This window comes from Adiantum capillus-veneris, chromosome 8, assembly GCF_014529385.1.
Source record: "Adiantum capillus-veneris isolate H3 chromosome 8, ASM1452938v2, whole genome shotgun sequence".
Lineage (NCBI taxonomy): Eukaryota > Viridiplantae > Streptophyta > Polypodiopsida > Polypodiales > Pteridaceae > Adiantum > Adiantum capillus-veneris.
In genome coordinates, this window is record NC_140938.1 from 93345372 (window position 1) to 93372085 (window position 26714).

General features: G+C 40.9%; 1 protein-coding gene and 1 long non-coding RNA gene across 2 annotated transcripts; both read right to left on the reverse strand.

Annotated features, from left to right (window-relative positions):
- Positions 1 to 672: 672 nt before the first annotated feature.
- On the reverse strand, positions 673 to 1691 carry LOC147452561 (uncharacterized). The gene is made up of 2 exons (XR_015188904.1): positions 1231 to 1691; positions 673 to 1096 (listed from the first exon to the last, which is right to left on the reverse strand). It is a non-coding gene; the product is annotated as an uncharacterized LOC147452561 (long non-coding RNA).
- A 151-nt stretch (positions 1692 to 1842) lies between these two features.
- On the reverse strand, positions 1843 to 3016 carry LOC147452562 (small ribosomal subunit protein uS14-like). Its single transcript, XM_086518200.1, has 3 exons — positions 2858 to 3016; positions 2218 to 2317; positions 1843 to 2136 (listed from the first exon to the last, which is right to left on the reverse strand). The coding sequence occupies exons 1-3, from the start codon at positions 2917 to 2919 to the stop codon at positions 2128 to 2130; spliced, it is 171 nt and encodes a 56-aa protein (XP_086374326.1). The 5' UTR covers positions 2920 to 3016; the 3' UTR covers positions 1843 to 2127.
- Positions 3017 to 26714: the final 23698 nt, after the last annotated feature.

Consider the following 26714-nt stretch of genomic DNA (forward strand, 5'->3'; position numbering starts at 1 on the left):
ACTAAAAGGAACATTTACACCAACAATAAAGAAAAATATTTCTATAAATACCACAAACTAGCTATTTCTCTATCAATGTGTATAATTGATGTTTAACAAAGTACACACCAATATCAATAATTGCTTGTAGAGTTACTAAGAAAATAGATCATCAAGATGTATGTACACTTACATTGTACAAACTCATTGTTTATGAAGGGTTCCTAAGATATGACCCTGGTTAATAGAAAATCAACATCAAAACTTACGACATTACAATTGCGACAGTTATATTACACAAAGTTTGTACAAGAGTATTGGTACTCCATGCATTTAGCATTGTACTTGCTGGGAATCAATTTTTCCATCGTTGTCACCAAGGATGTTTTCTTTCGTGAGCATCTCTTATTCTTATACAAAACGCATTTCAACACAATACACAGGTTTTGAGTTATCAACTCACAAAAGTTTATATGAATGCACATGCAACCATAAAGCCGATGCACCTTCCCCCCCTCTCACTTCCACAATGCATTTAAGGTATATCCCCATTAAGGCATTACACTGCAAGATGAGGCACTGCATTTAAGTAAAGCTCACGCAAGTTGCCTTGAACCATCATGAGAACCTCGTAACTTATGGATATCTCAATATCTACAATGGTTATGCTATGGTCCATTATGGGGACTAGTATTGCAAAAGCTCTCCCTTCAAAGCATAATATTTGATCTTAAGTTTTCATGAATTTCAATAAGCTTTGCACATCAAGACGTGCATGAGATGTGGCAACACATCTCAAAGCTTGTTATTTCCTCCTCGTGGAGCATGACTAAACCATTACAAACAAAACCACTTGCCATCCAATAATCGAATGTTACATTGAATGTAGTACAAGAACAGAGATTACTTCTCTATATCATTCCAAGTTTTTACGTGGCATTGTGATCTCTGTACAATGATGGTTTGAAGTTGACAAATGAGCTTTCTTCTTTTGGAAAATATCAGAGCTTTCATTACACTAACAATAGGCGAAGAGAGGAACCCATAGCCCCATCTGTGAAACCTGGCATCTCATTGAGTAAAGATGCACCAGCTTCAGCACCATACTCTCCCAACTCTAAAGTAAACAGGATTCAACAAATGGAAGTTAAAAGTCCCAATGTCATGTACATCTTAGAGAAGCGTCAAAGACCAATGAGCCAAGTGAAATTCAAGTGAATCTCTGAACTATAGAAACCAAAAGTACCTCACCTGAAATACATTCTGAAAATCCATACAAGACCATAAGAAGACTAGCACCTTTGCCCATTCCCCCTCTTCCACTCCATGCCATTGCCAAGTCATGTAGTCAGCCTCGAGGCACCCAAAAAAGATACATGGTCATATCCTTGTCCGTAAGTGAAGACTACACAAAGACGTAAACAAAAGTTCTTGTTACAGCACAAGACAGAAGCTTTGCTGCCAAAGTTTTGACCTGCAACAGATTGCTGTCCCTAGAAAGTGAACAAGTGGGTTTCTTGACCAGAGAACTTGAAAGCAGGGAAAAACGAAAGCCACAGATGATAGCAACATTGCATACTAGTCCATCAAACATGGACACATTATCTAGTGCACTCCAGCCAGCACCCAAACAGCTGACTTCCCTAAATACTAGTTCAAATTCTGAAGAAACTTCATCAAACATTGTACCATACCCAGACATTCAGATTTCAAAGAAACATGCTGATGTCATCCAACCTTACCACCTAGTCGCACAACACCAATTCCTTTACCACATGCACTGGCACATTTCTTGCACCCTTCGAAACCACTTTTTATAGCCAAAAAGAGAAACTACCACAGCAGCAGCAATGGGATCACAAATGAAACAAGTAGATCCGTAGCTTAGTTTCACATTGCAAATACTCAAAACAAACCAACCAGGCGTCCACCCCTACACACAGCACTGGGCCGGAAGCATCCCAGAAAGAAAAGAGGAGAATCCATGGAAAAAAGTTTTGGTCCCATGAGATCGTTTCATAGTGAACAATAAAACTCTATTAATCATAATTGAAACTACATGTCCATACACTCCTTCCACATGTTGAAAACCACCTTTGCCAAAGATTCCAAGGTGGTTGCAGCCGAGCGTACGTCCATTAAACTAACCTAGCGATACTGGAGTATACACAAAATAAGGTTTTGTTAATTGAATGTTAATGAAAACCTTCAATTCACAAATTTTGATTCAAAACATACCTTCACAAAGCCAATGTCCTTGGAATAGATGCGGAAGCACTGTCTACAGCACATCAGATTGTACTTCCGTACAAGCCCATGAACATTTCCGCAAACACGACTGCAAACAGCCAAAAGCTTGTGAGATCATCCCTCCTTGACAAATCTTAGCAAAAAACAGGACCCTGTGGATCTATGGAAACCAGTTTTGAAACCAAATTATGCAAATTCTAAATCTTGACAATTTAAAAGCTCATAGATTTCATACAAAGCATAAATGTCTCTGTGCATCAAGGTGAAACAAAAATTCCAAACATGGCATGTGACGTGCGTGTGGGACAGCTATAACCAGGCCCTTGCGACCAGGTGAATGATCACCTTCAAGCGATCATCTCAGACAACAAAACAAAAATCTGTGATCCAAGCACGATGCGCATCAAGGTCTTCGATTCATGGGAAATGACTAATCAGCCCCTTTCCAGCTTGACCCGACCATATCTCTCTCTCTCTCTCTCTCTCTCTCTCTCTCTCTCTCTCTCTCTCTCTCTCTCACACACACAGAAATACTTTTCTTCATCCCCGCCAGAAAATGGGCAAAGCATAAGCCCAATCGCGCGCGCGCGAGAGAGAGAGAGAGAGAGAGAGAGAGAGAGAGAGTTACCAGGCGCGGGAGCCTGCGCCGTACTTCTTGGGGTGGGAATTCCAGACCGCAGCGTGCCCCATGGCCGACCTGGAAGCCTGGCGCGGAGAGAAGACAGTGCTGCTTTACAATGGAGCTTTCGACCTAGCCTAGAGTCGGGGAGGAGTAAGTATGGGGTACCCAATCCTAGAAAATGGGAAAATAGCTCATTAGGGTAGAGGAGCCAGTAAGTGGCTGGGCCCCAATAAGAAGACACGCTACCCCCCAATAAGCACACAGACGTGAACGAGCTGTCGGTCTACAGGAGCTGACGTGCTGCTTATTGATTCGTCAAATCAAGTGTTCAACCTTGGAGCACGTCCGTCTCTATTTAGGTGATGATGCGTCTCTAACACTTAAGCGTCCTCAATTTGCCTCGAAAATTGTGCTAATCCGTCGTGCAAAGTGTGCGTAGATCCGCTCGAGGAGTTCCCATTTCCACAAAAAACCTCTTCTTATCGGGCATCTTTTGCGCCTCTCAGAGCCCAAATCCATGCATAAACGGATGCGCACAGGCCTCCTCAATCTCATCATCTCTATATGGGCTCCTCTACCCTAGTTGGAGCTAGAAAAGGGAAGGGAAGGGTGAGGGAGGGAAGAGGGGACAAGCCACGTGCAGGGCATGCTCCTCTCTTGCCCTTTTCATCTCTCTCTCTCTCTCTCTCTCTCTCTCTCTCTCTCTCTCTCTCTCTCTCTCTCTCTCTCTCTCATGCGTCTGTGTCGCCCACGATTGCAACGTAGACCTGTTTCTCTCTCTCTCTCTCTCTCTCTCTCTCTCTCTCTCTCTCTCTCTCTCTCTCTCTCTCTCTCTCTCTCCTTGCGAGGTAGCTCGACAAAGCCCTCTCTCTCTCTCCCTAGTGTTGTGTGCTACAGGCCTGCGGCCTCTCGCTCAAGAGTTTCTCTCTCTCTCTCTCTCTCTCTCTCTCTCTCTCTCTCTCTCTCTCTCTCTCTCTCTCTCTCTCTCTCTCTCTCTCTCTCTCTCTCTCTCTCTCTCTCTCTGGCGATGGACGGTGAGGGCAAAGGCGATGGGGACAGCAGGTTGGATTGCACGAGCAGGGAGCCCCAGGGGGACTGGACTTTAGGTGAGGGCGAGGAGAGGGGGGGAATCTTGCTAATGAATGATTTTAATATCATTCATCCCAGTAGGAGCTAGAATTTATTAGAAGAGGAGTAAGTAGGGGGTACCGGCTGGAATTTATTGGTCAAAAAATGCGAATCAAGTGAGATGCGGTGAGTCTAAGATGTCGCACGAAGTAGGAGAACGAGCAGTAAGGAGGAGAGGCGCACTGCTTGCGAAGATGCATTGGAGCTTAGACCTGGCAGGCGCACAACTCGTACAGTTTTTTATACGAAACCTCTGAGCTACCACGTGACGTGCTGGCGCAAGTGGTTATGAGGATTCAATAGAGGTTAATAACCTCTAGCACCCGAGTTTGATTCTCCTGTGTGCCTTTTGTAGAGTGGAATGGAAGCCTCCACCTGAAGGGAGGGGATGGGATTCATAGGAATCTAATGAACAAATGAATATAATAAGTGTCGAGCGAGTATAAATTTTGAAATTAATTTCTAAACTGAGTAAGAAAACCTGCCAAAGTTGGAGGGATTTATCTATCTCTATACTGTTAATAAAGCAAGGAGGGATTCCAGCTCCTTCCCCTAGCACGTGTTGCATGCTCCTTACTCCAACCGTTTCCCTGCAGCCAGTGGTCACACAAGCAGACAACTAGAGAGAGAGAGAGAGAGAGAGAGAGAGAGAGAGTTTGCACGCCTGCTACAAACGAGAGCGCGGAGAGCCCTGCAAAATATCGAAAATAGTGCACTACAAACCACAAAATGATAAATACGCATACCTTGCACATCCACAAGCACGGAATCGAAGTTGTACGCAAACAAAGAGAGATAGGGAGCGAGATAGAGCATAAGAACGCGTGCGGATGCACCTCCGAAAGAGGAGTGCTACATCGGCACGGCAAGAGAGAAGAGAGGAGAGGGAGAAGAGTAACACAATCTCCCACCGTACAAGAGTGACCATTTCCCTTTTGTACGTATTTACTTTATAGATTTCTTGAATGGTCAAAGTGAGTACAAACTGACTAGCCTGATCATAAATGGCCAAAGCTCATAAAAGAGCACTTGAATAATAAAATGTACATAAAATATATATCCGTTCGCATAGGCCTAGATCACTCAAGCCTTTTCCACCTATTATTTGCAATAAATAGTAAAATATCAATTCCATTGCATACCTCTCCTTTGGAAAGCAAATGTCCTCAATTGGAAAGATAAGAATCTGCAAACTATATTGGCTAAAAACAATGATTAGTATTATGTGTTAGGAACATATCATAATAAAAGAAAAAATTATTAAACTAAACAATGTTGTTTATGCATGTCGTCATCCATATACTACCTATTATAGTGTCCCCTACCACTAGAATAAGCAGTACATGTCATACCCTGATGAATCAAGATATCATTGGTCACACTCATCATTCAATAAATCAATTCTCATCAATCTCAAGTTCGATTCCAAAAATACTGTCGCGATAGATAATCATCATAAAGAGAATCCAACTCTAATTCCAATTCCAATTCCAAATATAATCAAAATTCAAAATATCTTTCATTTTGTATACCCGGGTAACAAAATCATACCAGTTACAGTGGTGGCCAGCCAATGCAGCATGATTTTGTGATCGGTGTTTCCTAAATCGACGAATCTACACCGGACGTGCTGCCTAAATTGATGAATTGGCACTTGTGCTGCCTAAACCGACGGATCTGCACTTAATATTATTGAAAACAGTAAATGTATTATTTATCAGTGTGTTGCTTAAACCAACGGATCTGCACGTACAATTGGTGCTACCTAAATTGGCGAATCTTCACCAGGTTGAGCATTTACACAGTGCCTAAACCGGCAAATTTGTGTTCTTGTGACCAATGGACTATGCAAGACATAAAGGAGAAAAATATTTACTATGTGTTTGACATTACTTTGGAGTATATCAAAGTACTTACAAATTGTTGTTCACTATCCCAGAGCACCTTAGCTCACATGAGTAGCGGCATATCTTATTGAAAAATCATCTCAATAAAAATTCCTTTCAATACAATCAGAGGCCATGACCTTAGCAGTGTTTGAGTATTCAACTTAGAACACGATGCACAATAGGGATTGTGGTTGACTATGGGAACACCTTAAGCCCATCAAGCACCTTAGTCATGGAGCACCTTAAGCACCTTAGTCATAAAGCACAAGAAGCACCTCAAGCACCTTAGTCGGCAAGCACGACAGCACCTCAAGCTTGGGCCGGGTTCCCACCTCAAGAACATCCCTAGCTTGCCTAAGGTCTAAGAATTTTCAACACTAACCTTTGGAGGTCTTTAATGAAGCTAACCCTAAGGTCTTTAAGCTCCATTAGTTAGCCTTGCTCTTTGACAGACCATCTCTCATTTGGACCCCTTCAACCTTGGCCCCATGTTGAGATACATCCATAAGAACATGTCTATATTCTAACCCTTGTTCTTGTTTATTCTCCCACATTAAATGATCAGTTTAATATGAGAAAATTATTTGGGTTGGTTAGATATTAGATTTTATGATAATTGATTTCTTAGCTTTTGTTGGCTTGGAGCCCTTCTTACTCCCTTATTGGAAATGAATCCTTAAAGTGACCATAGTATGATGTATGACCTTCAAAATAGTTGTAGGTCTCTGTGAGTTGACATACTCACTCATCTCCTCAGGTAGGCTAGCACAAAATTTGTAGACAATGGCTTTGAGATGTAACTCCCAGAACTTATCCACATACTTTTGAATTGACCCATATGGGGCCATCTTCAAGCTTTGACATTCCGTGTGAGGATTTTGTCTTTGCATCACTTGAAGGAATTGCTTCATAATAGCAATCCTCAAGGCTTTCCAGGTCTTTGGAGCTTCACCTTGACTATGTAGGTATCATAAAATCTAATATCTAACCAACCCAAATGATTTTCTCATATTAAATTGATCACTTAATGTGGGAGAATAAATGGGAACAAGTGTTAAGATATAGATATGTGCTTATAGATCTATCTCAACACGGGGCCAATAGTAAAGGGGCCCAAATGGGAGATGGTCTATCAAGAGCAAGGCTAACCAATGGAGCATAAGACCTTAGGGTTAGCTTCATTGAAGACCTCCAACAATGTGTGTAAAAGTCCTTTGACCTTAGGTAAGCTAGAGCTGAGCTTGAGGTGGGAACCCGGCCCAAGCTCGAGGTGCTTGACCTGCTTGAGGTGCTTGTCGTTCTTGAGGTGTTTGTCCTGCTTGAGGTGCTTGACTTACTCCATGCTTGAGGTGCTTGACTTGCCGCTTGATTAAGGTGCTTGAGGTGCCTTGACATACATGCCTGAGATGCTTGTGGGAATACCCCCTAGTCCAAGTGCTTTGTCATGCTTGATTACTAAGGTGCTTGAGCTCCTAAAGTCAAAAGCATCCCTACAAGAGGGGGGGCGAGCCCTTTTCCTAGGGATTAGAGAGAGAACACACACTCACACTCACAAGGGAAGCCCCAGCTTGAAGAGGCAGCAAGGACACATGTCAGGTCCCTACCCATGTTACCTTCATGTGTTGCTTGAAGCCTATTGGCTAGGATTCAAAGGGGTCCAATGATAAATTACTTGAATTATCTAATTGTTTTTGCATTTATCAAGGTCCTCTCTCTCAAAGGGGAAAGGGGGACACTTGTCCCAAGGCTATCCCTGTTGCTTGTAATGGCTTCTGCTTGTGATTGGCTAGGCCTGGAGGGGTCCAATGAGCTTCAAGCATGAGCTACAAGGGGGGGTCGACCCAAGCAAGCTAGGGGGCTGCTTAGGGGGTATACTCACCCACACACACTCACAAACACTCTCATTGTGTACTATGCAAAGTGCAAGAGCTCCCTCTCCTTCCCCAAGCAAGTAGAGGTTGAGAGCCTACACCAACACTCTTGGCTATGGAGTGTGAATCCATCCAAGAGCCATGCTTCAATGCTTGAGCTTGCCATCTATTTCTTCTTCATTACTATGCTATTATGTATGCTAGCACAAGAGTTATGATAAGTGAGGAACTAGCTCTTTCTCGTATTAAATGTTTCTTCTTCCTCTTCCCTACCCTCATTCCCTGCTAGCTCTCTCCACCTTCGAAGGTGTTTGAGGTCTTGGGATTGAGGCTTGGTATAGTTAAAGCTTTCTTCAAGTTTAGGTTATGCTATGATGGTGATACATGAAGCTTTCCATCTTCATTGCTTCACCTAGGTCACAAGGAACACAAAGAATGTATTGTAACAAGTCTCTCTTTATGGGAGAAATCATAATACAAATGCCTATTGGAGGGGGGACCGGCTCCACATAAATCCGGTCCTCAACTGTTGTCATGTTCTCTGAATTCTCTCTCTTGCAAAAGTATTGTCTATGCCAAGTTAACTAATTGCTATGATTATGTTGCTATCTTCAATTATGTCTACCCGCTATGCTCACAAAATCATTTCTTGAAAGTACTCTCATTAAATTCCGCTATTCTCAAATTGAATAGGCAAATTCCACTACATTGGTATCAGAGCATTTGGTTTCTCTTTTCTTGCTTAAGAAGAGAGGTCCTTAAGTAGCCTATAAATGGTTGATGTTGTTAATTATAATAGAGTAAGTGGAACTGGGATCTAATATCGGTTTTGTTAAGCCCACTATGTGGGGGATGGTGCACACCTCGGGAGCTTTGGACTTAATAATGGAGTCTTTCTAGACTTGCCTACGACTTTACCATTATTGAGCCATAAGAAGTCCGAAAGGAGCTAACCCTTGGCAACTCTACTATGTTAGACCTACTCCTCTACTCTCTATAATTAACCACTTTGAGCCGTGGGTGTAGATACTTAAGAGCCGATTTTCAAAGGCTAAGAGGAGTGGCAACTAAGGTTTTGTATTGCCAAAGCATACACTAAGTATAAACATAAATTTTGTTAACATGGCTGACAATAATCAAGAGAGTAGAATGAACATTGATAGCTTTGATTTTGCACATGAAGGTGCTAATGATGATGCTCCCATGTTTGTGAATTATCTCGTCACTAGGTTGCAACAAGCTATGGGCAACCCTGTTTTGCAAGCCGAAGTTACTCAACAACTTCGTGCTTATGGAATTTCCCTTCCTCTCCCAGAGGAGAGAGAGCTTAGGAGGCCTCTTGAAGAGACCCCCAAAAGAAGACTCTCTCCCATTCGAGAGGAGGAATCCAAAGAGAAAGAAAGCAATGACAGTCTAAGTTCTTCTGAAGATGTGGCTCCACGACGACGGCGGTCTAGACGATCGCCTACTCCTCCTAAGAGGAAAAGAGCAACCTATAGTTCTTCTCCTCATCACTCTGAAAGGCAAGAGAGGAAACAAAGGAAGAAAAGGGCTAGGAAGAGGTCACCCTCTTCTCCTTCTTCTTCACCTTCCTCCTCTTCCGATGAAAGATATGGTTATTCTCCTAGAGAATACAAGAGGGGAGGACATCGCAAATCATTTCCTGCATGGCGAAGGTCACAAAAGCTAAAGAAGTTCAAGGAGGGAGGAAAGAGTATCTCTTTTCTCACCTACGATGGCACCTTTGGTGCTACCGACAAAGTGTTGCCTTCATCCAGCAATTTGATGCGGCCTTTGGGGACGAGGGCTTCACAGAGTCCTCCAAGCTACGCCATGTAGCTATGCACTTCCAAAAATCAGCTCGTCAATGGTGGGCTAGCCTTCGTGGCAATGGAGAAGCCCCAAAGACATGGAAAACTCTACGAGTTTCCATCATGAAGCAATTTCTTCCAAGCGATACTAAAGATAAAGTTCTTACCGAATGGCGCGGCTTGAAGCTTCTCTCTCATGAGTCTATCAACAAGTATGTAGACAAGTTTTGGGATTTACATCTCAAAGCTACTGTCTTTCAAAAGATAGACTTTGCCGAACAAAGACAGCAATTCTGTGCGGGATTACCTGAAGAGATGACCGAATACATCAACTCTCAACGGCCCGGTACTATTACCGAAGTAATCCACCACACCATGGTTGCTTCACGCATCAATTTCCATCAAGGGGCTAGACGTAATGTCAAGCCCATGGAAAACAAAGATAAAAATGATGCAAAGGGGAAATCCAATGCTCAAAATAATTCCCAAGGCACTTCCAACAACAACAATCGGTCCAAGGAGAAGGGAGTTTACAAAGGTAAAAACAAACTCTCTCCTGAAGAGCTTGAAGCTTTTCGCAAGGACCATAAGTGTTTCAAGTGTGGAGAGCAAGGACATGGCTATCGTTCTTGCCCCAAGAAGAATACTCGCAATGAGACTCCTAGGGCTTCCACCATCGAAGCTCCAAAAGAGGATGGTCAATGCAAAGGATCATCACTTTCCTATGCGTGGGGAAAGGTAAGAGAGCATGATGCCTTCATCTTGTTTGACCCTGGCTCTACTCTCAACTTCATATCAATAGAGTTGGCCACCAAGTTGGGCATTCAAGCTTTTGAGATGGGAGATATAGTAACAACTGATGCAGCTTTCAAGGGACAACAAGCCTCCGTTACTCCCTTGATTGGGAAGTTGAGGCTTCATGTCCAAAGCTATGTCGACAAAGAAGACGTCTTCATCTCTCCTCTCCAACATCAGGATGTTATCCTAGGGGCACCATGGTTTGATCGCATGGCTACCAACATGAAGTTCCCTGAAAGGAGAATTTACTTCACCTACAGGGGAAAGAACATGTATATATATGCTAGTGAGCGTGGTCGCACTATTCCACTTGTAAATCCTCTTTCTTTTGATAAATCAATGAAGAGCTCAGTTTCTGCGTACATGATTTATGTCAAAGAGTCTCTAAAAGCTAATAATGTTTCATCAAATGTAAATGATAGGAATCAAGAAGAGTTAGACTTGTCTACTTTTCTAAAAGGATTCCAAGATGTGTTCATCGATGATATCCCTATGGACCTACCTCCAAAACGAGGGGATGATGACCATCGTATTGAGCTCCTTCCAGGAAGCTCACCGCCTAACAAACCTCCTTATCGAGTCTCACAAGCTCAACAAGAGGAGATTATGAGGCAAGTATAGGAATTGGTAGACAAAGGGATGGTGAGGCCTAGTTCCTCTCCCTTTTGTTCTCCAGTCCTTTTAGTGCAAAAGAAAGATGGTACATACCGTATGTGTGTGGACTATCGAGCACTAAACCATATCACTATCAAAAACAGATTTCCCGTGCCTCGGGTAGAAGATCTGTTTGATAAGCTACAAGGCTCTACCTACTTCAGTAGGATTGACCTTAAGAGTGGCTATCATCAAATAACGATAGTGGATGAAGATATCCTAAAGACCGCGTTTCGCACAACATTTGTTCTTTATGAATATCTAGTCATGCCTTTTGGCTTGACTAATGCACCAGCTACTTTCAATCGTCTCATGGAGAAAATTTTTAGACCATATCGTAAATTCACTGGAGTGTTCTTTGATGATATCATCATCTACTCCAAGTCTTTGGAGGAACATAAGCAACATCTCCAAGTGATTTCAAGCCTTGAGGGAGAACAAACTTTTTCTCAACCAAAAGAAAAGTGAATTCTTCCTTCGAGAGATTCAATATCTAGGTCATATTATCTCTCACGATGGTATTCGTATGGATCCATCAAAGTTAGAGGTAATAAAATCATGGCCTAACCCAAGGAATCTACATGAGCTAAGAAGCTTTATTGGTATGTGTGCATACTATAGACGCTTCATAGCAAAATTCTCTCAAGTAGCAAGACCACTACAAGACTTAACAAAGAAGAACGTTAAGTTTGTATGGACTGCTAAGGAGCAAAATGCGTTTGAAAAACTCAAAGAGAAGCTTACTTCCCAACCAGTCCTCGTGCTTCCGGATCTCTCAAAGCCATTTGAGGTCCGATGTGATGCGTGTGGTGATTGCCTTGGAGCGGTTTTGCTTCAAGAAGGGCATGCCATAGCATATGAGAGCCGAAGGCTCAAGAGTGATGAACGAGTCTTGGGCATTTATGAGAAAGAGCTTTTAGCTGTTCTACATGCCCTAGACACATGGAAGCACTACCTATTGGGGACTCCATTTATCCTACGAACCGACCACCAAAGTCTCAAGTATTTCATGACGCAAACCAAGCTTTCCGACAAACAAATGAGGTGGGCAAATTTTCTTTCGCAATTTAATTTCCATATTGCTCACATAGCTGGTAAGCACAATCAAGTTGCCGATGCACTTTCACGACGACCGAAAGTTAATGCGGTGTCTATAGCTACTCAAAATGATCTATCCTCTATGATAGATGAGTATGCTACTGACCCTGACTTTAAAGACATAATGTCAGCCCTTGCTTTGGGGAAGAAAGAGGAACCATTCACCTTGCAGGATGGTTATCTTCTCCACGGCAATAGGCTATGTGTTACCCATGCCCTTCATGAGAAGGTTATGTATGAATCCCATGCTCCTCCATATGCAGGGCATAGAGGTATTCAACCTACTCTCCGAGGAGTAGAGACGTATTTCTATTGGCCTACCCTGAAAGTGGACATACAAGAGTATGTTTCAAAATGTGTAGTATGCCAAAAGGCCAAGTATGATAGAGGGAAGCAACCTGGATTATTCCAGCCATTGCCTATTCCAAATTCACCATGGGAGAGTATATCCATGGATTTCATCTTTGGATTACCCAAGTCTATCCATGGGAATACAGGAATATGGACAATAGTCGACAGGTTTAGCAAGCAAGCACATTTTATTCCTGTCAAAAAGACTGTTAAGGCACATCAAATGGCAACTCTCTTCATATCTCAGATTTTCAAGCGCCATGGATTACCCACATCCATCGTGTCAGATAGGGATCCTAGAATGACCAGTAATTTCTGGAAAGGTCTCTTTGAAAATCTAGGAACAAGATTGAATTTCTCTTCGGCCTATCACCCACAAACGGATGGCCAAAGTGAGATAGCCAATCTTACGATACTCGATCTACTCAAGACTTATGTTACCGAAGTAGATCAACGCTCACAATGGGAAAAGTATTTACCTCTAGTAGAGTATGCCTACAATAATACTGTACATACTTCTACGGGGAAAGCACCTTTCGAGATCATAGAGGGAAGACCTAAAAGTCCCTTGCTACTCAAAGTACATGGGAAGATCTTCACCGCCGATGAATATAGCCGTGACCTACAAGAATCTTTTCAAAAGATTAGGGAGGCTATAGCCATCTCTCAACAAAGGCAAAAAGCTGCTGCTGATAAGCACAGAAGAGCCTTAATGTTTAAAGAAAATGATTGGGTCTTACTCAAGTTTCCTACGGCTCGATTAAGGCAAACGATGGGCAAAAAATCCTACGGGCCATCAAAAGTACTATGCTAAACTAGCAAAAAGATACTATGGTCCTTTCCAAATCTTGAAGCCTATCAATGAGACAGCTTATCAACTCAAGTTGCCTAACCATTGGCTTATACACAATGCCTTTCATGTAAGCCTACTTAAGCCCTACAAAGGAGAGCCACCAATTGAACCAATTATTGAAGACCCTCCCGAAGTTGAAGACCAAGAAGAGGTGCTACAACCCGAAGCTGTCCTTCGGCATGAAGACAAGCTACTACGACATGGTAAGATAATCCGACGGTATCTTATTAAGTTCAAAAATTATCCTTTTGAAAATGCTAAATGGATGCAAGGAATACAACTTAAGGATAGTATGAACCTTGTCAATACTTACAATGCTACCTTAGAGTAAGCAAATGTACAAATTTCTTTTAAATGACTCATGTTTTTGTCTTATATGACTAGTCCTCTTTTTAATTGTGCACAAATTTAACTAGTATGCATGCTTAGAATCATGTTTGTGATGACGACGTCTCTCAAACACCAAGTAGAATTTGTCACTCTACTTTGGGAGAATGAAATGGACTAAAGAGCAGACATGCTTGCGGCAGCTATGTCTCCCAAGCACCAAATGGATTAGTCATCCATCTTGGAAAGATGTCGTAGGGTAAAAAAAGGGATCCTCTACCCGCTAAGTACGATTGACTAATGACTAAGGCTTTATCTCTTCTACCTCATAGTCGAGGACGACTATATGATTTCAAGAGAGAGGTAATGTCATAAAATCTAATATCTAACCAACCCAAATGATTTTCTCATATTAAATTGATCACTTAATGTGGGAGAATAAATGGGAACAAGTGTTAAGATATAGATATGTGCTTATAGATCTATCTCAACACGGGGCCAATAGTAAAGGGGCCCAAATGGGAGATGGTCTATCAAGAGCAAGGCTAACCAATGGAGCATAAGACCTTAGGGTTAGCTTCATTGAAGACCTCCAATAATGTGTGTAAAAGTCCTTTGACCTTAGGTAAGCTAGGGCTGAGCTTGAGGTGGGAACCCGGTCCAAGCTCGAGGTGCTTGACCTGCTTGAGGTGCTTGTCGTGCTTGAGGTGTTTGTCTTGCTTGAGGTGCTTGATTAAGGTGCTTGAGGTGCTTGACTTACTCCATGCTTGAGGTGCTTGACTTGCCGCTTGATTAAGGTGCTTGAGGTGCCTTGACATGCTTGCGTGAGATGCTTGTGGGAATACCCCCTAGTCCAAGTGCTTTGTCATGCTTGATGACTAAGGTGCTTGAGCTCCTAAAGTCAAAAGCATCCCTACAAGAGGGGGGGCGAGCCCTTTTCCTAGGGATTAGAGAGAGAACACACACTCACACTCACAAGGGAAGCCCCAGCTTGAAGAGGCAGCAAGGACACATGTCAGGTCCCTACCCATGTTACCTTCATGTGTTGCTTGAAGCCTATTGGCTAGGATTCAAAGGGGTCCAATGATAAATTACTTGAATTATCTAATTGTTTTTGCATTTATCAAGGTCCTCTCTCTCAAAGGGGAAAGGGGGACACTTGTCCCAAGGCTATCCCTGTTGCTTGTAATGGCTTCTGCTTGTGATTGGTTAGGCCTGGAGGGGTCCAATGAGCTTCAAGCATGAGCTACAAGGGGGGGTCGACCCAAGAAAGCTAGGGGGGTGCTTAGGGGGTATACTCACCCACACACACTCACAAACACTCTCATTGTGTACTATGCAAAGTGCAAGAGATCCCTCTCCTTCCCCAAGCAAGTAGAGGTTGAGAGCCTACACCAACACTCTTGGCTATGGAGTGCGAATCCATCCAAGAGCCATGCTTCAATGCTTGAGCTTGCCATCTATTTCTTCTTCATTACTATGCTATTATGTATGCTAGCACAAGAGTTATGATAAGTGAGGAACTAGCTCTTTCTCGTATGAAATGTTTCTTCTTCCTCTTCCCTACCCTCATTCCCTGCTAGCTCTCTCCACCTTCGAAGGTGTTTGAGGTCTTGGGATTGAGGCTTGGTATAGTTAAAGCTTTCTTCAAGTTTAGGTTATGCTATGATGGTGATACATGAAGCTTTCCATCTTCATTGCTTCACCTAGGTCACAAGGAACACAAAGAATGTATTGTAACAAGTCTCTCTTTATGGGAGAAATCATAATACAAATGCCTATTGGAGGGGGGACTGGCTCCACATAAATCCGGTCCTCAACTGTTGTCATGTTCTCTAAATTCTCTCTCTTGCAAAAGTATTGTCTATGCCAAGTTAACTAATTGCTATGATTATGTTGCTATCTTCAATTATTTCTACCCGCTATGCTCACAAAATCATTTCTTGAAAGTACTCTCATTAAATTCCGCTATTCTCAAATTGAATAGGCAAATTCCATTACAGTAGGCTTGCTCATCATTAATGGGATAACTTTTGGAAATGCATGAAAACATTTCAAAGCATTGAAGTTTTCAAGAAATCTTCATCTCCAAAAGACGCATCAAATTGTTGGATAAAGAGAAACACTTTATCAATTGCTCTGAAGGTTCCATCATAGGAAAGAAAGCTGATGTTCTTTCCTCTCTCTTGAATTTCTTCAACTTAAGTGACCTCTTTTATGCCGCATAACTCCTTGTTTACTCCTTCTCTTCTCTCTCTTGGGTGGCAAGTCATTGTCTTCCATATCAAAAGATGGTGATGACGAGCAGGAAAAGGAAGAAGAAGGCGTAGATGGTGACCGCTTTCTTCGCTTTCTCTTATTGGGATTTCTTTATCCCTTCTTTGATTTGCATGGAAGGGAGTATTTGATGACTTTCTCTTCTTTTTGGGAGGACTAGGTGACTACCATCTTCTTGGGGTAGCATCACATTTAGAGGTAGGAGGGGTGTCACTTTCATACCTCTCCCTTGAAAGTTGAGGATGCACTTCTCCTTCTCGAATAGTATTCCTTGGAGGCCCTTTTGATTTCTCCTCTTCAATATCCAAAGAGAATCCTCTCATTGGAGTTCTCACTAGGAGGCATCACATCCTAGTACTCTCTCTTTTTCTTGATCGCAAATTTACTTATATGTGTATGCTAACTCTTTTTGTCTGGGGGTTATACTCTCATCACTTGTCTGGGGGTTATACTATCATCACCTATCACATTTCACAAAGAGATGGGCCCAAGATCAAAATGTCAATCCTTGGAAGCAAGTGACTTGACTAGGGTACGCCAACGGTTTGTCAATCTCTCCTTTGAACACAATACACTCTGTTAAAACTATCTAGTCAAAGGAAACATGGTCCTTCTCTCAACGATTTATTCATCCATCAACATGAAAAATCAATAGCAAATCAACTCTAAACAACACCAAACTTAGTAGGAACTATCCTTGCAAGGTCAAAAACACTTCTAGACCACCAAATTCTAAATTTGTAATTTGGAACAAAATGCAATTTTCTATAGGCACAAGTGTCAGATCACTACGTACCTAGCAGGTGACCTTGTTGAGATGTAGAGAGAAAGAGAGAGAAACAAGACAAGAGACACACCATGTACACTCCCAAAGACGGATTCATATTGAGGACAAGATACAAATATATAGGTGAGACCAAGTTGAGTAGAGTGAGCCATATATAGCTCCAACACCCTTACTCAAACAAAGGTCTCTAGCTTTGGATGAAAAAACCCTTGGGGAGTTCAAGCAAAAAACCCAAGCCCCTATACAATGTGAAAATATGAACCAATGATGAGGATGTGAAAGTGAATTGTGTATCCATGTACAAATATACAAGTGACTCAAAGAACACAATGTGTAAGTGTGGAGTGTGCATAGTGCATGGTACGTATATGATTACAATGTCATATGTACAAAGCTATCACAATAGCAGAGAAGCTAATCTAGAAAGAGTGAGGCCGAAGCAACTCCAAGCTTCAAGCACAAGAGGATGAAGCGTGACTCGTTGAGGCCTTTGGTAAGAATTTCTGCAATCATCTGGTCAGTTGGATAGTGTTCAATCATTATGGTGCCTTTGCGTACTTCATACCTGACATAATGATAATGCACATCAATGTGCTTTGACTTATTATGTTGAACATAGTCTTTTGCAAGACTAATAGCACTTTGGTTGTCAGACCACAAGGGTGTGCTAAAAAGAGGAGAATGACTAAGATCGATCACCATTTGTCGAAGCCAGATGAGCTCACGAGCTGCAAGTGATACCACAATATATTCAGATTCAGTCGTAGAAACTGCAACACAATGTTGTTTCTTGTTGGTTCAAGAAACAAGACAACCATTTATAAAGAAGTAATTTCCACTAGTAGATGATATAGATAAATGTGAGCTTGCCCAGTCTGCATTTGTGTAACCCGAAATAGAAAGAGATTGCATAGAATTTGATGTCAATTGTCGTTGATCGATCAAACCAAAATCTGTAGTGCCTTTTAAGTATTTCAATACATGCTTTGCTACAAACCAATGCTTAAGAGAAGGACATGCAAGATGTTTTCCAAGATAATTAGCAATAAACAAAATATCAGGGTGAATGTTCATGCCAGCAAACTAAAGACATCGAATCTAGCTAGCATAAGGTTGATTTGTGACAAGTTGACCGCCAATGTCATAAGTGTTCTTCGTAGAACTCGCAAGACAAGGTGTGTTGGCCAAATGTGCAGAGTTCGGCCTCCATACCAAATTTTTGAATGGTATCTGCAATAAACTTTGACTGTCAAAGGAATAAAATACCTTTTGTGTGGTTCCTTTGAATCTAAATGCCAAGACACGAAAGAATCTCTCCAAGATCCACCATATCAAATGCAAAAGACAATAACTTTTTCACTTGCTGAAGAAATCCCAAATCATTGGAAACAAGGATGGTATCATCCACATAAAGAGCAAGAATCACAAAATTGCTACCTTAACGCTTTATGTATAAGTTGGGGTCTGAAGAGCAAGAGATGAATCCTTTAGAGGTGAGAAAAAGATCAGATTTTGTATACCAGGCCCGTGAAGAGTGTTTGAAACCATATAGTACCTTATGGAGTTGAGCAACAAGGTCTTCTTTACCTGAAATAACAAACCCTTGTGGCTGTTCCATATAAATTTCCTCCTAATCACCATTCAAAAAAGTAGTTCGCACATCCATTTGATGAGCTTCTAAATCAAATTAAACAGCAAATGCCAATAAAACTCAAACACTTGCAATGTGAACAACTGGTGAAAAGGTCCATGATAATCAACACCAGCAACTTGGGGGTAACCTTTTGTAACTAAATGTGCCTGGAACTTCTTTTGGTGAAGAGATAGCTTCATTATTAAGTAATGGGATCTTCAAAAGTAGAGAAAGATGATTTTGAATGAATATAGCTGTCAGAGTAGCTTTAGGTCCCAGAAAACACAAGATAACCTAGGATGAATCAACATACATCGAAAAGCATTAAGAATAGTGTAATTTTTTTGTTTAGCAACGCCGTTCTGTTGACGTGAATATGGAATAGTGTATTCGTGATGAATTCCATTGTCAGCATAGTAACTCACAAACTCTTGAGAAACATATTCGCCTCCATTTTCACTACGAAGCTTCTTGAGGCGACGACCTATTTGAAGTTCTGCAGCCTTGTGGAATTGTTTGAAAACAGAGTAAGGCCTCATATTTTTGTCTAAGTAGAAATATAATTATATATCATGAGAAATCATCAATGAATGTAATGAAGTAGCGATATTGTGATCTCAAAGAAGGTAGAGGTTCACATATATCAACATGAAAAAGATCTAATATATCATGAGAATGAAATGTATTTGAGAGAGGAAAGGGTTTACGGCTATGTTTCCCAAGAGCACAAAACTCACAAATCCCCATCTGAAAATGAGCTTTAAGATCCATGCCTTGAACAAGATCACGACGTTGAAGATCAAGGAGTTTTGAGAAATCGGCATGAACAAAACGATGATGCCATACTTTGCAATCATGATCACCTGAGTAGTGACAACATTTGCTACAACATCATTGGGAGAGAGTTCAAACAAATCACCATTTTGAGTAGCAATGGCTAAAGTCTGTCCATCTTTCTCAATTCGGTATTTGGTATGATCAAATCCAACAAAGAGACCAAGATCAACAAGTCTAGCAACTGAAGATCTGGTACATGTAATACTCCTCATAAGATTTGAGTGGAAGAAGATAAGGTACCAAGATATAAATCTCCAATACCCTTTACTTGACAAGTCGTATCATCAGCAAGATAAACAACACGTTGAATGGTAGTGGATGATAGGTATGGAGCCACTTAGATTGATATGTCATATTTTCTGTAGCACCAAAATTGATATTGTTTCAATGTTCAATAGCATATGCTCTATTACAATCTGTGTCAAATCGACGCTTATAAGACATATGAGTAGGATGATCAGATGGTCCACAATATTCACAAAGAAGGAGAAGAATCTCTAGATAAACGTGGTTGTTTAGTGGTAATATTGTGTTCTTCATCATACTGATGTGCCCAACAATCATCTTCAGTATGGCCATTTTTGTTGCACTAAGAACATTGCTTATTAGAAAATTTGAGACAAGAGAAAACATTGCCGCGATGGCCACCTCTGCACTTTCCTCATTGAAATGGACGTCTTCGAGCATAAAAAGCATGTTCCATCTGTTGTGACTCAGTCTCCTCTTGTGAAATCATAGCTGTCATGACCAACATTACCTCATTCTTGATGTTGAGAGTGTTCAACTAAATACATGCAGGCTTGGTTAAAATCGAGACCATCTTTATTAAAAAAAAACAATGTTATCATAAGAAGAGTCCTTCACCGTGTCAAGGAGAAGTGTAATCAATTGTTTTTCTGTAACAGGATCACCGGCAGTAGCAAGTTGATTAATAATGGATATGAAAGATTCAATATGTCTCGTCATGGCAGTATACCAACTTCATATTGTAACTTGTTAAGCAAACCTCTCAAATAAAGTATTTTTGTAACAGATTTCTTTTGAAAGTTTGCAATAAGGTACTTCCATACATCGTGGAAGTAGGTAGTTCATACACATCAAGCAAAAGGGAATCAGTAAGAGCAGAAATAATATACCAACGAGCTGCTTTGTTACTCATTGCCAATCCGTATATGCAACATGTCAGTCTTCAAATACAGGTCATTCAGTGATAAGCACATTGTCATGATCCGTATCAATAGGCTGAGGTGGACATAGACGATTTCCAAGGACAATATCAAAGAGTTCATTGCCTTCAATAATTGTTATAACATCTTTGCTTTCCAGCCTAGAAATCCTTGGCCTTGGAAAGGAGGAACATAATGTAGGCTAGCAGGAAAAAAATTGACGAGAATATTCATAGCCATATCTGGTTGTGAGAAGACGTATAAGATAAGATCGCAGAATCTGCACACCATATATGGTGAAGATTGCAATTGAGAATGAGAGGAATATGACGACTGTGTTTTGCCAATGATAAACGCAAGAAGGATGCTCAATGAATGTCCATAGATGTGAGGGACGTCACCCAAAAAAGCAAGAAAAAGGAGACGTTAATATTAAAAGAGTCCTCAAAATAGAGTGACCTGAGATGCGACATGAGACTCAAGATTGACAACCGCAATATGAATAGCAAAAAAGCTAAATTTTCTCAAAATAGTTGATGCCAAATTTAGAAAAACAATCGCGGATGCTTCATGAAGACGCACGAGGACAAAACATGTGTTAAGCTCGATTGCAGTAAAAACAACATAGCTTTCTGTTGCGAACTCCGTTTGCTACAAAGCTAGAATCCAAATCGAAGAGCTCGAGGAGACGAACAAGTTTTAGATAAACAAGCTTTTCTCGTCTCTCCAAATTTTGAGCAGAAGAGCCCCGAAAATTGAGATAAACTTGAGGGTGTCAAAAGACAAATCAACAATAAAACATAATCAACGATTCACCATATCGATTAGCAATAAATACCACACAAAACACTAATCATATTCTTCTTAGCACAAAACAGCCACAATTAACAAGAATCAATTTTCAATAATAAAATTTGTAGAAATTTTGATTCTTACATGCAAATCACATACACATACTCTGTTTTGTCACCATGAATTGAATCATCGTGTGATCGTTATTGCTCTGATACCATGTTGAGATGTAGAGAGAAAGAGAGAGAGATGAGACAAGAGACACACCATGTATGGTCCCAAAGACTGAGTCATATTGAGGACAAGATACAAATATATAGGTGAGACCAAGTTGAGTAGAGTGAGCCATATATAGCTCCAACACTCCTAAGCACCGAGACTTTGACTTAACAATCGGATATGAAAAATAACACTCAAAATGAAAGATATATCACCTAGAAGATTGTGGGAGGTGATGCTCGGATCTTGCAATGCACTTGCAATGTTGATATCCATGTGTAGAGATCCTTGAGGCCAACACGATGGTGATCTCGGGATTTCAATATGATGATCATGGAGTGTGGTGCCAAGAGACAAAGACACAGTAGCAAGAGGCAACACACGACATTGTGCAGAGACATGTGTAGAGAAACCTTACATGCTGACTTCTTCTCAAATTGAGTATGTTTGAAACCTCACAAAAATGCCTTCTATACCCTAGCTAAGGATCTCATGTACAAGGCCTAAAATTGCTTAAAAAATAAGTGGCATATCCTAGAAAATTGTCTAACTAATGATAGAACTTGGAAACTCATAGCCCCAAATTTCGCATAAATAAAAAGTGAACAAAGATCTAACGGTTTTCTAGTGGAAAAATTACAATCACTTTTTGCTACAGGGCTATAAAAACCTCTCGGCATCTCCTTTTTTGGACCAGTAGGCATCTGTTGTTGGAATCTTCCAACACTCCCCCCTCCTACTTCTTGTCATTGGCATGAGTCACAGTCTGAAAGTTAGGCATCTCTTGTCAAGATTTCTTTGTGCCAATAGCTTCATCTGCTCTTTGAACTTGTTCCTTTGCTCACTCTCAAGAATTGTCATTGGAATATTTTTTATTTTGTTCTTCTACTCCATGGCTGTGTAGCTTACGTATCTTGCTCTACTTCTTGCCTAGAAATTTGCTCTCTGCCCTCATAACTCATTGTTCTCCTGAAAGTTGTTGCTTGGTGTTGGTCTTCATAGCTCCTGTTAAACCATCACATAACGGTAGAATCTTTAGTGACCTTTTAGAGCTTTTTTTGGGGTGAAATTTTCATTCCTTTATGCATTTTGTTTGATTTGCCGGTTCTTTGATTGGCTTAGAAGGATCATATGAAAAATTTACAAAACTGGAAAAATTTCCATTTATGTAAGATCAAGAAAAAACTGCGATCTTCTTCCATCTATCATGGAGCTTGATAAACACTATAATGATAGGCTAAGGTTCAAATATGGTGACATTTGGACAACTGGATTTGATGAAACAAGGGTTTTCCATATTGGCTACACCCACATTTGGATTGTATGGATATGAGACTTTTGAGCTTTGGTTGTATAAAAGTGGTCTAGAGACTCATATCAAGCTTGCTATTAGGTCAAAAACCTAGTTGGGGCTGATTTCAAGAATGTAAGAGAAAAATGCTACTCTACTTTTCTTTATGATTCTTAGTAAAAAACACTATATGTGATGTTTGTCACTCCTAATGTACCTCATCTTCTCATGACATAACATCAAATTTTTTTATCAAAAGAAAATCAAACCAAATTTAAATACAAGAATCAATAAAACAATGCCCTTTTCGCATCTGATCAATAGGTCTACATTTGAAATGCCTCCCTCTCCTAGTTAGAGTTATCTTGAACAACAATGAACCATCAAGGCTATGTTGTGCATGTGTATCAAAGTAGTGCCTTATAAAGGCCTTGTAATGTGGCCCTATGTATGCATACTCAATCAACGCATGCAAATATTAACTTTGTGCGAGAGGTGTTCTTAAGTAAAATTGCTTATGGATATTCGGCGATGAGGTTGACCTATTCTTGTGTTAATGAGTGCATACCATGTAATAATCATTGTAATTCCGTAGTGCACTTTTGAATTGCTGAGTTTGAAAACAACACCTTAGGTTGAATTTGTGTTGGAAATTTAGGATGTCACACCATTATTGTGGGTTTTGTCTTTGGCAAGTGTTGTGACGTCTTCGAAGCACTTCCGTGGATTGTGGTCTCCATGTGATATATTGAACCTTTTTGTTTTGGAATCCACAGCCTGTGTGCAGATTTTTGAGTAGTAATAAGTTGCTTAGGTACCCATACATGTCTATATTTGACTACCTATGTTTTTGGGCCTTTGGAGTATGGATGACTTGGCTGCTCGTCTTTCTTTTGTAGCTGTGGGTGAATATTGTGGGTGGTTTTGATCTTGCTGAGAGAAACTTTGCAAGTGGAGTTTTGGCACCCAAATGAAGTTTGCATAAACTCTTGGTGTATCCTTTGGTATCCAAATTTGTCGTTTAGAAGGAATGTAGTGGTGTGACCTTGGCTTGTCGCCTTTTTGGTAACCATTTTTACTAGGATGATTGAGACAAGTGATCTATCTTGATGTTCTCGAGTCTGCACTTGATGAAAAAGGTAGACGTGTCTTACAAACCTGTACTGAAGGGAGCAAATCAACTGCAAATGCATAGTTATTGATGTCAGTAGATTCTATAGGTGTTGCTTCTGGCATGAAAATTGGAATGTTTCATTGTGAGCCTGTTGCATTGAAGTTATTGGTTGATTCTTTGGTGTTTTTATCATCACCCTTAATGAGATACCGGGTATCTTCCATGGAAGAAAATGTAATCTGTCCTACTCGATTTTCTCATGTAAAATAAACTTTGTTTTCTGCCTTGTATTTTCATTGCCATGGTGTTCCCAATATTAGATGATTATCAGGGGAGTGTGGAGGTTGTACAAAGAAGTTACATGGACATGGTAATCCTTTGATGTGTAGCATGAGTTTCACATAAAATTGGGCAACACTGATAGACCCATTGAATCCTGTGAATGTCCTTTTCAATGGTTTTAGGAACAACTTTGGCATTTTTTGATACGAATCCCAACTAATTATATTCAAATGTGCACCAAAATCTACTAGCGCATGAATAGGTAAATGTTGGCAGGCTAGCTCTCTAGAAATATAAGTGTCCAATTTTTTTTTATCCTCCTCTTCGCTCGTGGTCATGTCACTTTGCTTCCACGATAGGAAATAGGGCAAGAAGATGCCAATCAAGTGTGTTCCAAGAGCAGGGAAAACTTGTTGTGCTCGGCACTTTGAGTTTTATATAAATGTGATCATAGAGATCATTGTGCCACATTTACACTTGTAAAAGAGGACAAAAAAAAATTATCTGTCCAAGCCCTCCTCCTCCTCCTTGTCCTCTTCATCGTCCATAGGTTCATATGTTTGATCACCCTGACTCTACATTAACCAAAACATGATTAAACAATTTAAAAACTCAAAACAATTGATATAATATGATTTCTTTAAAAATTACCGCCTGTATAGATCCGATAGCTAAGTTGAACTGCTCACGAGAGATGTGATGGTTCTCCAACAACCATCGTCAAGTATCAAACTCTGTGTGACGCTCTTGATATTTGGCCATCTCTCTGGTCGGGTGACTTAGAGTGATTTTTCCTAAAGATGCAATAACGAGAGAAATTCATAATCTAAAACCTTTTTGAATCAGTTTAGGGCCAAATTTAGGAAAAACCTTACATATTTATCCTTCCAAGCTGCTTTGCCTCCCGAACTATAGTGTGTGGGAGTTTGTATTGCCCGAGCTTCGTGTTGTTGACTATAGGATGAGCCTGTTATTACAGCTTGTTTGCCCTTTTCTTGCATGGCCCACTCCCACTCTGCATCTACCATGTTGCCTCCGTGGTAGCTCTTATCTGGATTTGCGACCTGGTTGGCCACTGCGTGCCATGCGCTTGATTGCTTGTTTTTCAAAGACTTTTAAATGAAGCCCTCCAATCACTATGCCAAAAAAACGCTCATTGGGGGCATTTGGGAATCGAGCATGCAATGCTTCCTCGATGTAGCATGCATGATCGGGCAGTTGGTCTCTGAACTTTACAAAACAATTTTTATACGTCGAATGTATAAGTATGAAGATGATGTCAAAATGCCCTACCCTGCGTAGCACCAAAATACACTTTGCCTCCATACTTTACTCTATAGTACCCATGCGTGTCTGCCATGTGTGGGTCAATATCCTCATCCTCTCCATCTAGGGCGGCACGCTCTAAAATATCGAACTCCAACCCCCCCACTGACCAAAACAAGACAACCCAAATGATCCCCTGTCGCTCCGTCTCTCTTGATGCTTACTTCCCTGAGACGAACGTAAGTGCGCGCTACCAGAAGAAGTGCATCGAGCAGTTGTGGGATGTTGACGATGCTCGGGTGAAATTGGAGTGGAATGGTGTGGTGTAGGACCCTGTGATGGAAGCGGAGTGGAGCCGTGCGATGGAAGGGGAGTAGGTCGCTAAAAAGGGACCGTAGAAGGAGGTGTCATCGGTGCGAGGCTCTGGATGAAACACCTATTTAGAAAAATAGGGAAAAATTCACACATTTGGGACGATTCTTTGTGTCTCATGGACTTGAGGTAAGGTTGTATTGTACTAGGTTGTTGCACATATGAAAACTGAGATACAATGTTTAGTGGATGCTTATGAGTCTGCAAGATCCAATATGGTCCGTTTTCAACAACCATACTATACACTAGAGTGTTTTTGCACATGTTAGTTTACAAATACGCACACACACTCACGTGCACATGTACACACACACACACACACACACACACACACACACACACACACACACACACACACACACACACACACACACACACACACACATGCTCATGCACCCAAAATTCTCTTCCCACACATGCTTCATTTGATAAAACAATTAAAATGTAAGTTGCAAGAAAAACTTGGGTGACTAAAGTGAAAAAAAACACCATTCATATTGAATAAGATTTCTTGAAGATTACAAAGGGGGGATGCCATTATCAATGTTGATAATGACCCTAGCTATGGGTGGACTGATTGGAACCATTGCTAGAAGATTACAAAGTTGAAAGGTGAATGCTAAGCGATCATTCCTCTTCATTTGCATTGACATTTGATGGTGTCTCATGTTCATCAAGTTTCAACTGACTCTCTTTGGCCTTGAGGATTATTGCCTTTGGAATCTTGATTTTTTCAGGAATTCGTCCACCCTTGGGCTTCCATGCCCAAATGATGCAGCTAGTGTTTTCCCAACATTGAGGATCATTGATGTTCTCTCTCCAATACTTGTTCCAACAATCCTTGTAAACCTCCACATCACTTGCATTCTTCTTCTTTGAAATTGGTGCCCAGTATTGTATCTTCACTTGAAGATAGGTTGCCGAGTCATTGTTCTGATCAATATCTGTTGATGCCACTCCTAACCAAATTGGGTAATTTTCATCACAAGGTTGCACAAGTACAAAGTCTCCCTTTGCCACATCAAGAGTTGGGTTTAACTCCTCAGC

Excerpts from the sequence above, each read along its gene's own strand:
- LOC147452562 (XM_086518200.1), bottom strand. The coding sequence starts at position 2,919 with ATGGGGCACGCTGCGGTCTGGAATTCCCACCCCAAGAAGTACGGCGCA. Across the intron at positions 2,318-2,857 it reads GGCGCAGGCTCCCGCGCCTG|TCGTGTTTGCGGAAATGTTC; the intron begins GTAACTCTCTCT and ends GGCTGTTTGCAG.